General features: G+C 35.2%; 1 protein-coding gene across 1 annotated transcript in view; it reads left to right on the top strand.

The window, feature by feature from the left end:
- Positions 1–15,240, top strand: part of DNER (delta/notch like EGF repeat containing) — a gene marked incomplete at both ends in the record, with an annotated part of 118,400 nt that overhangs the window by 44,622 nt on the left and 58,538 nt on the right. The window contains 2 exons of the mRNA XM_084267208.1: positions 4,584–4,880; positions 14,094–14,188. Coding sequence (XP_084123334.1) covers positions 4,584–4,880; positions 14,094–14,188 — 392 coding nt within the window. The remainder of the gene's footprint in view (positions 1–4,583; positions 4,881–14,093; positions 14,189–15,240) is intronic.

Raw genomic sequence — 15,240 nt, 5'->3', positions numbered from 1 at the left:
AGGGTTTAAATAATAGTTTGAGCATAATTAAACTATTGTTTCAAAGAGATTGCATTTCTAGATAATCTTTATTGCCATAGCTGTGTAAAAGATTTAAATCTGTTTTCATCTCTTCTTTAATAAATCAATGCATATGCAAAGATAATATGATATTTCAGATGTCCTTATAAAAAAGAGTGCTTTTTTCCTACTTACTGTATTAAAAAAGCCCTGATAATATCTTAAACTGTGGGCTTTAATTGTTTTCTTTTTGAAGTATTCAGAAGTTGATAATTTGTACTGTGCTGTGCATAGCTTGAAATTGGTGTGTCTGATCCCTTTTCTCCGCTGGTGATATGCGGTAGAGCTTCCCGTGATCTCATATTGGAGAACAGTTGTTTGCTTTTCTGTTATGGAACTTCTTCAGCAGTATTGGTGCAAGTCACTTTCTTTTACTGATTTAACTTCACCTGAGATCTGTTTTTCCAGAACACATGAAGAAGCTATCTGTTTAAATCCCCCCAAGTCACTTCACATAGTTGAAAACCATAACACTTTATTCTGTAACTGAAGAAATTATCTGAGAGCCATTGGAGAGTTGGAAAATTTTGGACTCTTCTGGAATCTTAATATCTGAAAACTGTTTTGGAGATTGTGAATGCTACTGGACACGTGTAAAATACCAGCCTTTGACAATGTTGTGGCAGCTTGGATTTGTTAAATTGACAACAATCCACTGAATTCCTAATCTGAGGACTGGATGTACTCTTTTTGTTTTTCCATATCTTACTGAAATTGCAAGCTGGTATGACATTGTGATTGTAGGAAACAGCAATAAAAATTAAGCTGCAAGTTAGTTTTGCACTGACACATCTAAGAGGAGAGTTGCAGGTGGAAGACAAGTTTTGCATTGTGTTGGGAGTTTATCTGTAGCCTTCTTTTTAGGCTTACCATTCTGTTTTTGAAGCTCTCTGGAGGATCCTTTCTGTCTGTCTCCAGTTAGAACAGTAAAACCACTGTGAAGAGATGCAGAGTGAGGATTAAATGACAAATTGATGTCACTACAAAGAGTACCAGTTAGAAAGATCTTGCAGATTTAGGTCTTGAAGTGTTTTTATCTTAAACTGAGACTTAGGAAGCAATTGGACTGGCTGGCAAACAATCCGTGTTTGTGAATGTGATTCTTAAGCCTAGTGTTTGTTCCATGTTTGTGCTATTCAGTTTGCCTTTGGAAAATTAACTGTAATATGAAGGGCATCTTCGTATTCGTGTATTTTAGGATTCTGTTGGAAAAGTGCTCCAAAAATGACAACTGTCCAGGCGTATATAATTGCATGCAAATACATTTTGATTTTTAGCTTGGCTGTGTCAGCTGCAACTGCTGACTGTGCCCTTTTAGTCACTGCGTGTATTGTGAAAACAGACAGGCACTAAATGTAGAATGGGGGTGAAAACAAGAGATATATACTTTCTTAATCAAGATTATTGAAATTTTACACCTAAAAAAGTCTGGAAAATTAAAGTTGTGATTATATTGTATTGTTATTTAATCAAGGGCTGTATGGGTATATATTACATGCTTCCCCCTTTTCTCTGTGCAACGATATTTTAAAATACTGTGAACATAACAAAGAATGGCTAAAAAAGGGGCCTTTTAGTTGTGTGCTCATAATACAGTTATGTTCAGCTCCCAGTTAAGAGACCAAGGATGTTGTTTACTTTCTTCTGTGAGCTTCAAAAGTTTGTGGAGGATTAGTCTTGAAATTTTGCTAGCTTTTAATTCTGATTTTGTCATGCTGTTGACTATGTCAAGATGTTTGTCAGAGCCCTTGCTAACACTATTGCTGCTACAGAGGAACAGAGAAACAGAAAACTAACACAAACTAATTAATTTTATTTCCTCATTTCTTTTGAACTGCTAAACAAAATTAACTTCCTTTAGTTGAACAGAAAACTTGTGTGCACAAAGGGCATTGATTTGTTTTGGTAGGCTGACTGAACGCAAAATGAGCTTTAGAATTAATAATAACTAAGAAAAGGGAAAGATATATTACAATCCTGTGAAGTACTTCATAAAGCTAAATTCTGACAAAGTGCATGGCTGAAGTTCTACATCTACATGTCTCTATTCTTTATCTAAATGAAACAATTAATTTAACTTCCACCCTGTGTGGAAGGCTAGTGGTGATTCGCAAGGTACAAGGTGTTCTTCGGTACTGGTGTGATAGGTGCAGCAGTAAGCCGTTTGTCATGAAGCACATATATTTTCAATCAAGCTTAAAACAGTTTAGAGCAAATAACATGGATTATAGAGAATGTTTTTCTTGTAAAGTGAGTATATTCACTAAGGGGGAAAAGTGCCTTTGGTTTGAAAATGTTATAGATTGTTTCTTCTTACTAAGTCTGCCGACATCAACATTTTAGGTGAGATGAGAACAATTTAATTTCTTCAGTACAGAATAAATGCTTATTCATTAATCAAAAATGGGTTAATATAAGTTTGGATTAGTTGTGAAAGAATGAGTAAAGAGCTTATCCAACAATAGGAGAACACAGATCTATTCCACACAACTAGAACATGAAAAAAACTATTGCAAAAGATTTTTGAAATGGGCTTTGTTCATACTTCAACACTCTTAAAGGAAAAAGAAATTTCTGTGAAAACCTCTACTTCTTGGCAGTGGGAGAAAACTTAAACTGTAATTGACAAATCATAGGACAGAACTAGGTTTTGGTCCTTCCTGGAAATTGTTCTGTTCTTTTCTGTTACTTAAATATTGTTTTGCAGAGGAGTGATCTAGAAATTGTTCTTTGAGAACTTAAATATTCTGTTGATTTACAGGAGATATTTAGGCAATAAGCCCATCTAATTATAAAAATCCATGCTGCTTTGTTACTTGATATATTAATGATATACAAAATCACTATATAGCAGAGCTAGACCTTGATGTCCAATTTATCACCTGATATGTATGAGATGTGTCCCTTTGCAAAGTAAATAACTTCAGAGCTGTAACTGAACTACATTATAAACAAGCAGCCATATATTTTGGACTGTCTTCCATGGTCTCTAACTCTTCTGCATCGGTACAAAATCTGACATTCTTCATTAACTGTGTCCAAAGTTAACTTTCATAATAATGTTTTTCTCTGGTTTCTGTCTAAAAATACTAGTGGCTGGGTATGCAAAAATTTCAGCCAAAGAGAGTTCTAGATGAGGTCCATAGTAGTGCTGTATTGTATAAGAAAGTGTAATATTAGCATTTAATGTCCCTGACACCAGGCATTTAAAGTGATGGAAAGGTAAAATGCCTAGTGTTGACCCAATCTTTCTTTTTATGACTAAAGATATGTAAAAGAATATGTAATTCTTACAATAATTGAAACAAATATTTAATAATAATTGAGAAATACAATAAGAAACATTGCTTATTGAGGGAAGGTCTGGAATATTGTACAGGGAAGAACTGGGTAACCTTCAGGAGCCCTTGGGTGAATTGTGCATTTAAAGACTGAGGAAATGTCTGTTTCCAGTGATGGGTTATCACTTTGGTGTGAAGACAAATTAAGGCAACTGCCTGCCTGTCTCAGTTGGCCGAAAGATGATAGTGAGTCAGCAGTGTGATTTAGCTGTGGGGCAAACATTTCTTAAGTAATATCAAGGAAGCTATTTCCAGGAGGGGACAAAAGAAATCAAAAGAAACATAAATTGATGCATTTGCAAAAGGCAGTGCTAAACTTTGGAGTATCAGGTGCAAAAATGAGCACATGAATGGAGGGCTTTTCCTCTGCAAGGAGAGTGAGCAAGCATGACTTGTTTAGTCTATAAGGTGAAACTTGAGAAGACTTTGTACATGTATTTTGTAAATACATTATGGATTCCTTCAACACAGAAGAAGGAAAAGACTTAACCTGAAAGTCAATGATGGCATAAGAAACTGCATACAGACTAGCTGTAGACAAATCTAAGCTGGAAATTAGAAGGCAGCAGGTAAGCATAGGACAGGATTTCTCCTACATAACTATTACAAACACTGTTTTAAAAATAAGCACATTATTTCCACAACTTTCTAACTCCTGTTAGAAGGGTTTCAGCACAGAATGAATCAGATTCTGAAACTGCTGTCCACTAAAAGGCCCAAATGCTTTAAAATAGAAATTGTGGCCATGAATATGATTGTGATGTGGTTAATTCTGACATCACACAGCTTCCTCATGATCTGGTGATCTGTATGAGTTCTCTGCCTCATTCCTATTTCTGGTACTGGATTAAATGTCTAGATGTTGTTTTTCCTGGATAGGTTACTCTTTTGAGACTTTTTTGAAAATTCCCAATTATGAACATGTACTTTGTGTTTATCAGTTTGTTTGAATGTGTTAACAGTGAATGCTCTGAGAGAAGTAATTAATATAGATTAGTCTATATTCTTCTTTTATCTTTTGAATTTACTTCCTTGAAGATAACATCAAAGGTGAGCTTAGTTCATAAATATGTTTAGAAGGAAAATGCAGGAGGGAAAGGGATCCTGTTTTAAGGTCTTAGTAAAGCTCAGGAATAAATCCTTTATATGCAGCAATTGACCTATATGATATTTTTTTCCCAGTTTGTTTCAGATCCTTGTGCCAGCAACCCCTGTCACCATGGAAACTGCAGCACTAGCAGTGATGGCTACCTTTGTCTCTGTAGTGAAGGCTATGAAGGAACAAACTGTGAACACTCAATTGAAAGCCTTCCAGCGTCTGAACAGACAGAGCTGACGTCACCAAGACAGAGCCGACCAGTCTCATCCACCTTGGAACCTGACATTGTTCTTCCTCGTTCAAGAGCAACTATGGCATTACCTACGTGGCAGCCAAAAGCGGGACAGAAAGTTGTAGATCTGAAATGGGATGAAGTAGAGGTGAGAATATTCTTTTTATATCAAAATGCACAGGACTTTTAAGTACTAACATTGTTGGGTTGTCATTTGTGCATGATTTCATGGATGTCTACGTGAGAAGACTGAAGAGAAGATCTTTGCCATGCGTTTGTATGCTAGTAAAACTAAATGCAAAAAAAAAATGTGTTACTTGTAAGTGATGGGCTTAAGGTATTGGCCAACATGTTGTATTTGATATTTCATTGAAATGGCATAATATTGATTCTTCCAGTCACTTGTATGAAAACCATATCTTCAAACATCAAAGAAATTTAAGAAAACAAAAAAGCTTAAAGCAATACCCTTAAATATATATTTTTTTATTTGCAGTTACAATTGCATGTTTTGATAAATGCATATCCCTGAAGTGTTATGAAAACGTAGCTATTTGAAGATTAGAAGTGGTAGTCAATATATGAGACAGTAAAAAACTCAAGATGCAATGATGGTGGAGGAAATTTTAAAAAATTTGTTCTATGTCTTAGTAAAACGACAAACATAACAGTATCTGGCAAAACTACAACTAGAAAGCACACAGCACGTGACCCTTAAGAAATGTGATCTTTCCTTTGTATTCTTTCTGTTTTCCACTCTGTTTTGTTAGTAATTCTTACATGTCTTGCATAGACTCTAGTGTCTGTAGAAGTTAAAAAAACTATGAAACTAATCCAGTTACTGTAAATATTAATCTTTACATATGAAAACCAAGCATAGATAGAAAAATATTTGCTCACAGGCAATGAAGAATTATTTATTTCTAGGTAACTTTGTAATAAATTTATTCTATACCATGACCATCCTCCTCCCTTCTTCTTTGAAGTCTGTCACTGCAAGGATGATTTGTAGTTCACTATTGTTCTCTTACCTGGCAGTGCATATGCTATTCCTACAGCACTTGGTACTGGACATCTCCAACCTGATCCAGAGATCACCTACCTGTATATAGTGCAAAATGCATCCCAAAGAATAGTGTGCCATTGAAGGGAGCATCCCTTTGGTAATGGTAGGGCCTTTTTTTTTTTTGTTTGTGTGGATCAACTTAGAACCAAGCACTATGTTATGAAGCTTGTTGGTGAAGAAATATTATAATTTCAGTAGACAAAGAATTAAAATCTTTGTGACATCTTTAATGAAAAATGCACTGGAGTGTAAAGTCATTTAATTTGAGTTGATTCAGGAATAAAAAACTAAAATGTCAGCGTATCTGTTTTTGAAGTGTTTCAGGGAGTGTGATCCATCTGAGGTGTTTTCACAGGCATGAGTTCAATTCTGGAAAAAGTATGTGTATTACCATTCTTTGCTAGTCCAAACAAGTTTGTTCAAGTTTTTACTGTAACATTTATTTAAACATTTTTTTAAAAAAAAAATGTCATCATATGTGAAATACATTTTTGGTGTGTTAAAACTCTCAGACTATACCTGAGGTACAAGTAATTACAGGGCTGTATCCCATTTTCAGTTCTGGAGGGAGATGTCTGGAGACCAGAGCTTTATTTCTTGGAATTCTTTTTCCCCTGTCTATTAGTTTACAGTGGATCATATGCCAGGCACCAAGCATGAAGTTTGGGGAGAGAACTTCAACAGAAACAAATGATGATTTGCTTTTATTATTTAGTTTGAATGCAGTGTCAGTTCTCCATGTGTGCTCCATATGTTGTAAATCAGTTAAAGGGTATGCCCTTCTCTGTACCACACTTCCTTTGTGTGCCTTCCTCAATCTGTCATCTGCTATGGTATAAATGCCATTTCTGCCTGGCTTGCATTTTAGGTAGATTCACTAAGCATTTCAGCTGAATAGATCATTCAAAAGTGGTTATTTTAGCAGCTGAAATTCACCTTTCTGTGTCTCTTTTTTACCTGAGAAATACATCTATGTTATCAATTACAATTACATTATTAGCACTAACATGGAAATTACTTGTTACCATATTATGAGATTATTTGTCTTGATATGCTTTTAATATATTGTGATGGATCTTGTATTTTTCACACTTTCTAGTATAGCATAATGACCTTCTGTTCTTTGGAATTCACAGTAAGAGAGATACTTATCTGAAAGAAAGAGATTTTAGTTGCTAATTCAAGACACTGTCTCTGAACTATACTAAACTAGAGAGAGTTGATTTACCCAAGGTCTGTGTTCCAGAGCCTCTTTGGTGGAGGCTTCAAGATTAAAGTATTAAGCAGGAAAATACTACCTTTCCTCATAGCTTTAAAAGATTTGCAAAGCTTGAGCCTTTCTTGCCCTCTTAAAAGGAAAAAAAAGTAACTGTAGATTTTGTATTGCAAAAACCTACTGTTTTGATCTTCCTTGAGACTGAGAGACAACAAAGGCTTCCATTATTATGGGGTTTTTTTCTTTTCAATTTTTTTCCCTTTTCTTTAAATCTTCCAAGTCAGCCTGTTTTACACATTATTCCACATTGATACCATGAGTGAACTATTGTTCTCTATACTCTTGTCTGTCTGCTCAGAAAGAAATTTTGCTGCAATTTCCCCAAGTGAAAGCTCTCACTGTCTTGCAAGAAGTTTCCCTGGAAGCTTTTTCAGGAAGTTTTCTGAACTCAAAAAATGAGCACCTGAGAGAAGTAAACTGAGAGGCACAATGTATGGTTACAGTTGACACCTTTCCCTTATTCCTTAGATGCTAGGGATATACTTGGCAGCACTTACATGACTAAACTTTCTTGGGAATGTCTGTGCCAGTAGACAACATACAGATGTCTTTGGCTAGCTGCAGTTCTTAGCTCTTGCTGTAAGAAATTATTCTTTTCCTGATAGGCAGATTAAGGGCTACAAACAGAGATAATTGAGAGAAAAATATTCATTATCTTTGTGATCAGCTGTTGAATAAGAACTTTTTTCCTACCTTGGGCAACTAAGTTGTTCCACTTTTGCAAGAGAGATATATCCAGCAATCCACATTTCCCCAGTCCAATGATCTTTAGTGTTACAGTGTAGAAAGGGTATATATTAGCCAACGAGAAGAGAAAAATGAAACCATCTCTATAATCTTACCAACTCAACAAAGACTTCTGTGTACAAAATCAACTGTAAGAGCAGCAGCACCCTCATCTTGTACCTTGCTTATCCTTAATAGCCCTCTTTTTTTTTTTTTTTTTTTCCCAAGCAAATCAGCAGTATTATTCACATTTTACAGATGGAGACACTGAAGCACAGAGCAGTAAAGTGGTTTGCCAGGTGCACAGCCAGGAATTAGAATACTAAGCACGTGAGTCCTAGTCTAACCTTTTCTTTATACTGCAATACTACTGCTGAGATTCGAGCTTTTGGCACTGGTGATTAGGGGCTACAATAAACTGGTACTTCCCCTTGCAACATGGACAGCATTTATTTTATGTGTGTTCTTAGTAAATTACAAGCCTTTAAAAGGAGTATGGCTGGGTCAGGTGGAAAATCCTGAAAAAGAGTGCTCCATCTCTGCAGCAACAGAATATGCTTGAGGAATAATTCTGCTTGAAACAGAGACCTTTGAACCTTTGACTGCTTTGTGTGTTCCTAGATGTCCATACCATTTTTTTCCAAAGTGTGCTATGGGTGCAGAAGGAGGATGAACCAAATCATGGAGGAGAGATCCATCTGAGGTTGCTAAATACATAGAAATTCCATCCTTAGAAGTGACATCTTAAGAAAATCTTTGACATGGATATGGGTAGAGGCTGGAGGAATTATGCTTGCCCTTATTTTATTCTCTTGACATTCCCTTGTATGATTCTTGTTGCAGCTCAAGTACTGAAATATGAAGTCTTTGGTTTGACTTAGGACAGCCCTTCTTCTATCTGTACATAAGATCTGTTTTGGAAGCCTCTGTTTTTCTTTTGCTTTTAGAAAATCATAGCATTCCAGTCCTAAGGAATCTGCTTTCTGTCCTGTGGAACCTGCTTTGGCAGGGGCAGTTGGACTCGATCTCTTGAGGTCCCTCCCAACCCCTACAATTCTGTGAAATATAGAGTAGAGAGAAACATAGATCTAGCTAGAGTAATCCTTTCTTCTAGGACAAATTTGTAACTTCACTAAATCTTTGCTCTACAATATTTGTGTATGGAACTTTCTGTACAAATACAATTCTGGTAGGCAATTTGGTGTGGGCATCTCTGGATGCATGATACCATTTATTATATATATTTTCAAAGCACAAACCAAAACATCTCTAAAAGCAGAGTATGATCAAAATCTATGTGAAGTGCACACAAATCCTAAAATCAAAACTCTTGTATCCCCTTTCAGGACAGAAGTACCCTACAGAGAATTTTACTGAGTGCTATTATGTCAAGATATTGAAGTCCTGCTTGTTTGAATCTATATCAGTGCTCGGGAGTTTTGGTCATCCAGTGCTGTCATGGTGTAGGATCTGCTGTGCCTGAGGAAGTGTATCTTCTTTGGTGCAATACTGGCATTGATAACCCATGACAGAAATACAAAGTTTTAATAGTGTTAGCCAGAGGATTGCCATACATCAAAATGCACTGGATCCTCTTGGCAGTGGGATTGCTGACTGTACAAAGTGGCCATAGCTCAGATGAGCAAAGAAACACAAACTGGCAGTGATAGAAACTGCTGGGTGGATATGCAACCTTCCTCACATCACATTTCAGTGCTAACTGAAACTGGCAAGCCTTCTTCATTTGATACTGTTTTTGGATGCAGTCTGTCAGTCTTCTCTTGGTGTTGTTCAGAGAGGCACTACTCCTACTCTAAACATTTTTTTTGTTTTTTTTCCCCACTGATGAGATATGTTAGAACTAAACCTTTATTTTCTTTCTGTTCTGGTTTTCTTTCAAGCATCATTTAGAGGGTAGAAGCAAAGATACTCATGTGGATGTTAAGCTACGTGACACTACATTTTCAGAAGCAGTTGTTTCTATGTGCTAATGGGCAAGGGAACTACCTTTCTTTCTCTTATAATATTGTTCTGTCTGAATGGGATTTCCGTGCTAGAAATTACTCTGGTTTATTGCTTGGTATCCTGATACAAGAAAATAGTAATCGATCCCCCTCTTCTGGTTTTATTATACTGCCTTTTATTTTCCTTCTGTTTTCCCTTTTCAATTCTTTTCAGACATCTGTTCAAGATTCTACAGTCAGAATCTATCCTGTTTTACTTCTCATACAATTTTTCAGTTTTTTATAGAAGGCTGACCAACATGTTATATTTTGTAGAAAATCAGAGACATCTCTTGCCACCATTGGAGAAAGTGAGAAATCCTGCAGGCCCTATCCTGATGAAAAAGTCATTAGATGCTCAGAAAGGCAAAACTGCATGTTATGGAAATTGCTTTATTGAATGAAAAGTTAATATGTAATCCCTTGGAAGAAGATTTGAAAGAGTTAGCATTTGCAAGAGCTTTCCTCATAATACATTCATCACGCTAGTTTCTGTACTACTGAAGGAGCGAAAGGATGTCTATCTTAATGACCGTGACACTTTTCATGTGAGACCACTCCAGAACATTGCCTTGTTTTCTCAAAGAACTCATTTTCATATCCTTTACATTCATATAATATCTTTTTCAAGTATATTTAATTTTTTAAGCATAGAGTCTGTAAATGAATTTATATCCATCTCTTTTATTTAGTTCAAGAACGGTGTGTGAAAATATGTGCATTAGTGTATTTTGTTTAATTCCGGACTAATTTACCCCACTTTGCTTTGACTGCTGGGCCATGCAGATTTCTTTGTTGCCCCATTAGGCAGTAAAAATAAGAGAACTATTTTTTGAGATGAAAAGACAAGAGATGAACCCAAGAAAAATTTAACAGCTAGTACAGGAGGATAGTGCTAATCAAAAATACTCAAGTCTCTCTGTGTGTATGAGTGTCTGTACATGTGTGCACATCACACATTTATTTCTGTAACCTTTGGGGATATTTTAAAAACGAAGCACCCGTATGCTGCAGTGGGGTTTTGTGAAAACTGTGATGTCACTGAAGTTTCAAGGAGAACAGGAAGCAGAGAGCATCTGTAAAATTTGCACTTATCTTTCAGAAAAGCTTTTGCATGGAAGAACAGTTTGTGGCTCTCTTCTTAGGTACCACACCTGATTTCCTTTGTAATTTCATCTATACTACTGCTATGACCTGGCAAGGTAATCTTGTCAAGTCACTGTCATGTTAAGGTCCAGGTAGAGATTGTAGGAATAGGTACTCTTCTGGAGACTTCACTCTTGCTTTCTCAAATGATGCTGTTCTTTTACCATGTAAAGACTCAGGAAGTTAGTACACTATGTTCGAGACAGAAATATAGGGATTTTACATTATGTTCTCTTTCAAAAAACAAGAACATGATTTAGATGCCAAGTTATGCAAGTAAAGAGGAATTACCTATTTTCTATTGAAAATTTCTTATTTAAGCATTTTAAATTTGAAGTAATATGTTGAAGAGCAGCTCTTCAATGTAGGCTGTGTTGATGCAAGAACTTACCCTCTTAAACAAGTAAACTGGCTCTGGCAGGTGCATAATTTTGTTTTCTTTGGTGACTGTTTTTAAAGTAGCTGCATTGTATCTGTATTGTATCTGTAAGTCTGTTTCCCAAGAAGTTCTCTTACTGCCTCAATAGGCATTTTTTTTGAAGCTATTGAAAGCGTAAGAGGAATTTTTGAAGTTTGATGTCATTGCAGTTATTCTTGTTAAACTTGTCTTTAAATTACTTTAAATGATCTGTTTGTATTTTTTGTTTTAACCACCTCACTTTTTAAATTTTAAAGAGGAGTTAGGTTACGAATGTTCTTTATTTTGCCTTCTAGAAATCATTTAAGTATATATTCCAGTGAGTTCTGTTTTAAATATGAGCCCTAGAAACTCCTCTTTATTTTTATTGCTTTTTGGAGAGTGAGACTTAAAGATTGCTTTCATCTTCTAAGTGCCCTTTCTTATTGTAACGTATTGGTTTTCTGTGCACTCATTCTTTCAGTTTTGCAGAGAGCTCTGTTAAGCCAAGAGAGAGACATACTTAAATCTTTCTACACATTTCTCACAGATGAGGCAAAATTATGTAATTTGTTTCCTAATTTGTGTGTTAAAACTGTCATTTTTTGTCTCCATAGTATTTTGAAATAGGATGCTGTTGGAACCACTTTTGCTCCTTATGAGAGCTGCTGGTTCTTTTTTGTCTGATACAAGTACCAGTTTTTTTAACATTAAAACAAAAAAAGTCCGATTTCAGCTGTTGTAAAATCCTGCTTCTAGTATCCTACTGGTTTGGATGATTATCAGGCTTGTGGAGCATGAAGTCAGGGCCGATTACAAATGGATGTCCTAGATAAAGACATCGGACATTACAGATCTCTTAACAGAAGAATCAAAATGCTGCATTTTTGCCTTTCACTCTTCCGATTTCCATTGAAATATTTGCTCTGTGTGCTTTTCATGCTGAGTAAACCTTAATTTTGAGGTGTTTCCAAACCCAAAGTAATTTTGATTTGTTTTTCTCAGCTGTTGTAATGCAGCCGCTTTGTTCAGGTATCTTTAACTTTTTTGTCATTTTCTTATTCTAGTTTCTAGAGATCAATACTCCTTCCTTTACAAACTTATAACATTGAATAGTAAGACAAATAAAATGCTTAAATTATGTTTTTTCCCCTTGTGTTCCAAGGTAATACATGAATGACATGGTAAAACTGTATAAATGCTTTAAAAATTAATTTATTTTTAGATGTACTATAAGATTTTGTGAGAAAAGAGATGTTGGTTTCTTTTATTCTTTGTTTCAGTAGACATATAGATTCTTACAAGAAATAAAAGTTTTAATGTTAGCAAATATAAAATGAAGTTTATCAGCCAAAATAATTTTGGAGTTGTTTTGCTTTGAATGTTAGCTCCATAATATTGAATTCCATGATTCAAAATTGTAATATTTATATTCTCTTTTTTCAACATTTATTTTAATAAATGCAATAAAACTAGATCTTACTATATTTTCATAAACTATGTGTATTCATATTACTAGAGAATTCAAAAATAAATCAAGTTAGCGAGCTGGTTTCTGGTAAATATGAGTATTGATTTTTGTCACCAAAAAAATTACTTTCATCATGCTTCTGTTCTTCGTGTTTTGACAGGTGTTTCATAGTAATATTTAAAACATGAATTTGAATTTTACTTAATCTTACAAATTAGATTCTACTACTTCCTTTGATGGATGATTAATTCATGGGAGCATGTCAGGTTGTATGTTCACTTTGCCAGGAAGGTTGACATAAAAAGGTTGCACACATTTTCTAGATGACTGAAAAAATAACATTGTGGAATATGCCCAGCAATTTGAAGATGAAACTGACTGATTTTTTTTCTTTTACAGTGTGATATTTTATAGGCCAGTTGATGAAGATACCTGAGAAATACTTAACTAAAACTAGTGATGATGTTAATGTAGGCGATAGAAAGCCTCAATTATGCCCCATAAAATATTACTTATTTGAAATAAAGGTATCATTTGAAACAGTAATGGTTTTCAAACTGCCTTTATAAAACTACTACTTTACAAGATATTAATAATTAAGGAGTCTTATCTGTGATTCCTCTGTGTCCTATGACATCCTGTATGGTGCCTTGATCGTGTTACTACAGTAACTGACTTTTGTGCTTACTAGACATCACTGAATTGGCAAATACATCCTTTCACCCTCAACTATGTTCATAATATTTTTTTTTCCATCTGGAAGCACTGTTTGTCCAAGAACCTTTTACTTTGAAAGAACAGTAATGGGCAAGTGGGAGAGGTTGTGGGGCATTTTGGGTTGGGTTTTTTTTTTTTCCCCCAAGTAATCTGTGGACAAAACCAGTTTTCAACATTGTAGAAAGGCAATCTCAGTACTTGCTATTGTAAATCCTCCAAGATCACCTAGATCAATGCTGTATTTTTTGGATGTGACAAATGTTAAAGCTTACTTTATTAATTTAAAGAAGAGATGCCTATGTTCTTGGGTATTTTTAATGATCACTTTTAAAGGAAGTTCACACTTATGTGCAGAATTTCTTTTTTAAAAAACAAACCTAGAAGGATGGTATATGAATTTTTGGAATGTTTGTCAATAGCAAAAATGTTTTGGTCCATCCTGATGATTTTCTTGAAAGTTGACTACTGGATGATTAGTTTTATTTTTTAAAATGTCGTTCATATTTACTTTGGTCAGATTTTCTGTTTTAGTATTAAATTAAGCTATTTTTACTTTCAGATAACCCCAGATGTGGCTTGTGGAAATGCCAGTTCCAATACCTCTGCTGGAGGCCGACTTATCTCCTTTGAAGTTCCACAGAATACATCAATAAAGTAAGAATATTTGTCATATATGATGAAATACAAAAATGGTTTCATTTTAATTTGCCTGGATATTTTAGACAACAGTTTTTCAGATACACAGATTTGTCAAATGTCCAAATAAAAAAAAAGAAGAATGAACTTTAGGCATCTAGCAGTGCTATGACAGGTCTTACTTGGTATAATTTTTCCCACACATGTAATGTTTTAGAAGATGTAATCATGTAAACTGTCTCTGGACTATCAGAATGCATTAAAAATGAGGGCAGATGTGTTGGAGATGTCAGTTTAGAGAAGATGTTGACATTTCCTTTCTCCTTCATGTAGTGAACACATTTTTTTTCCCTGCCTTTAATCTCAGGATGCACTTGCTGGTACGAAATGTTTTCCTTGACTATATAAATGCGTGTGGTTTGTGCAGTTGTATTTGATTTCTGGATTATTGCTTTGGGTGTCATCATCAGCTGCAAAATCTTTGTGGGTGTCCTACAAACCCCATTTCTCAAAATTTGTTCTGTGTTCATCTTTCAAACTCATGCTTTTTCAAATACTTGCTTTGTTACTGTTATTTAACGTAACCTGACTTCCTAGAAAGATCTGATTCTGTCAGCAGGATGAAGCATTTTCTTATTGGAAATTTTATTTCAAATAAAAATCTGCCAACGTAGTTCTCTGGCTCACAGCTTTACTGCAATTTTAGACTTAGATTTTTCCCAAAATAGCCTGCTTTTCTCATACTGTCATCTTATCTTTCAGAATCCCAGCTTGCAGTTAAAAAAGGCCATGCTTGCAGGAAAAAACAAACTGATGCAAGCAGACAAGCTGCAGACAGTTTGGAGCAGTAACTGTTAAACGTGGGAGCTGTCCTACTCTTCCCATGGGACTCTGAATTGTGCTCATTCATGAGCATTTAAGCTTAAGTCAGGAAGAGATCTGTGAGTGTGGATGCGCTGGCTGGAATCTGTAAGCAAACAAGTGGCTTTTCTTGAAATCAGGAAGAAGCTGGCTTTTGTAGATTCTTAGCTGTATTTAAGACCGCTGATGGAGACATCCCATTTCAAAGG

Source organism: Gallinula chloropus (genome assembly GCF_964237585.1).
Source record: "Gallinula chloropus genome assembly, chromosome: 8".
Lineage (NCBI taxonomy): Eukaryota > Metazoa > Chordata > Aves > Gruiformes > Rallidae > Gallinula > Gallinula chloropus.
Note: the sequence above shows the minus strand (reverse complement) of the source record. Positions and strands in the feature narration are given on the sequence as shown.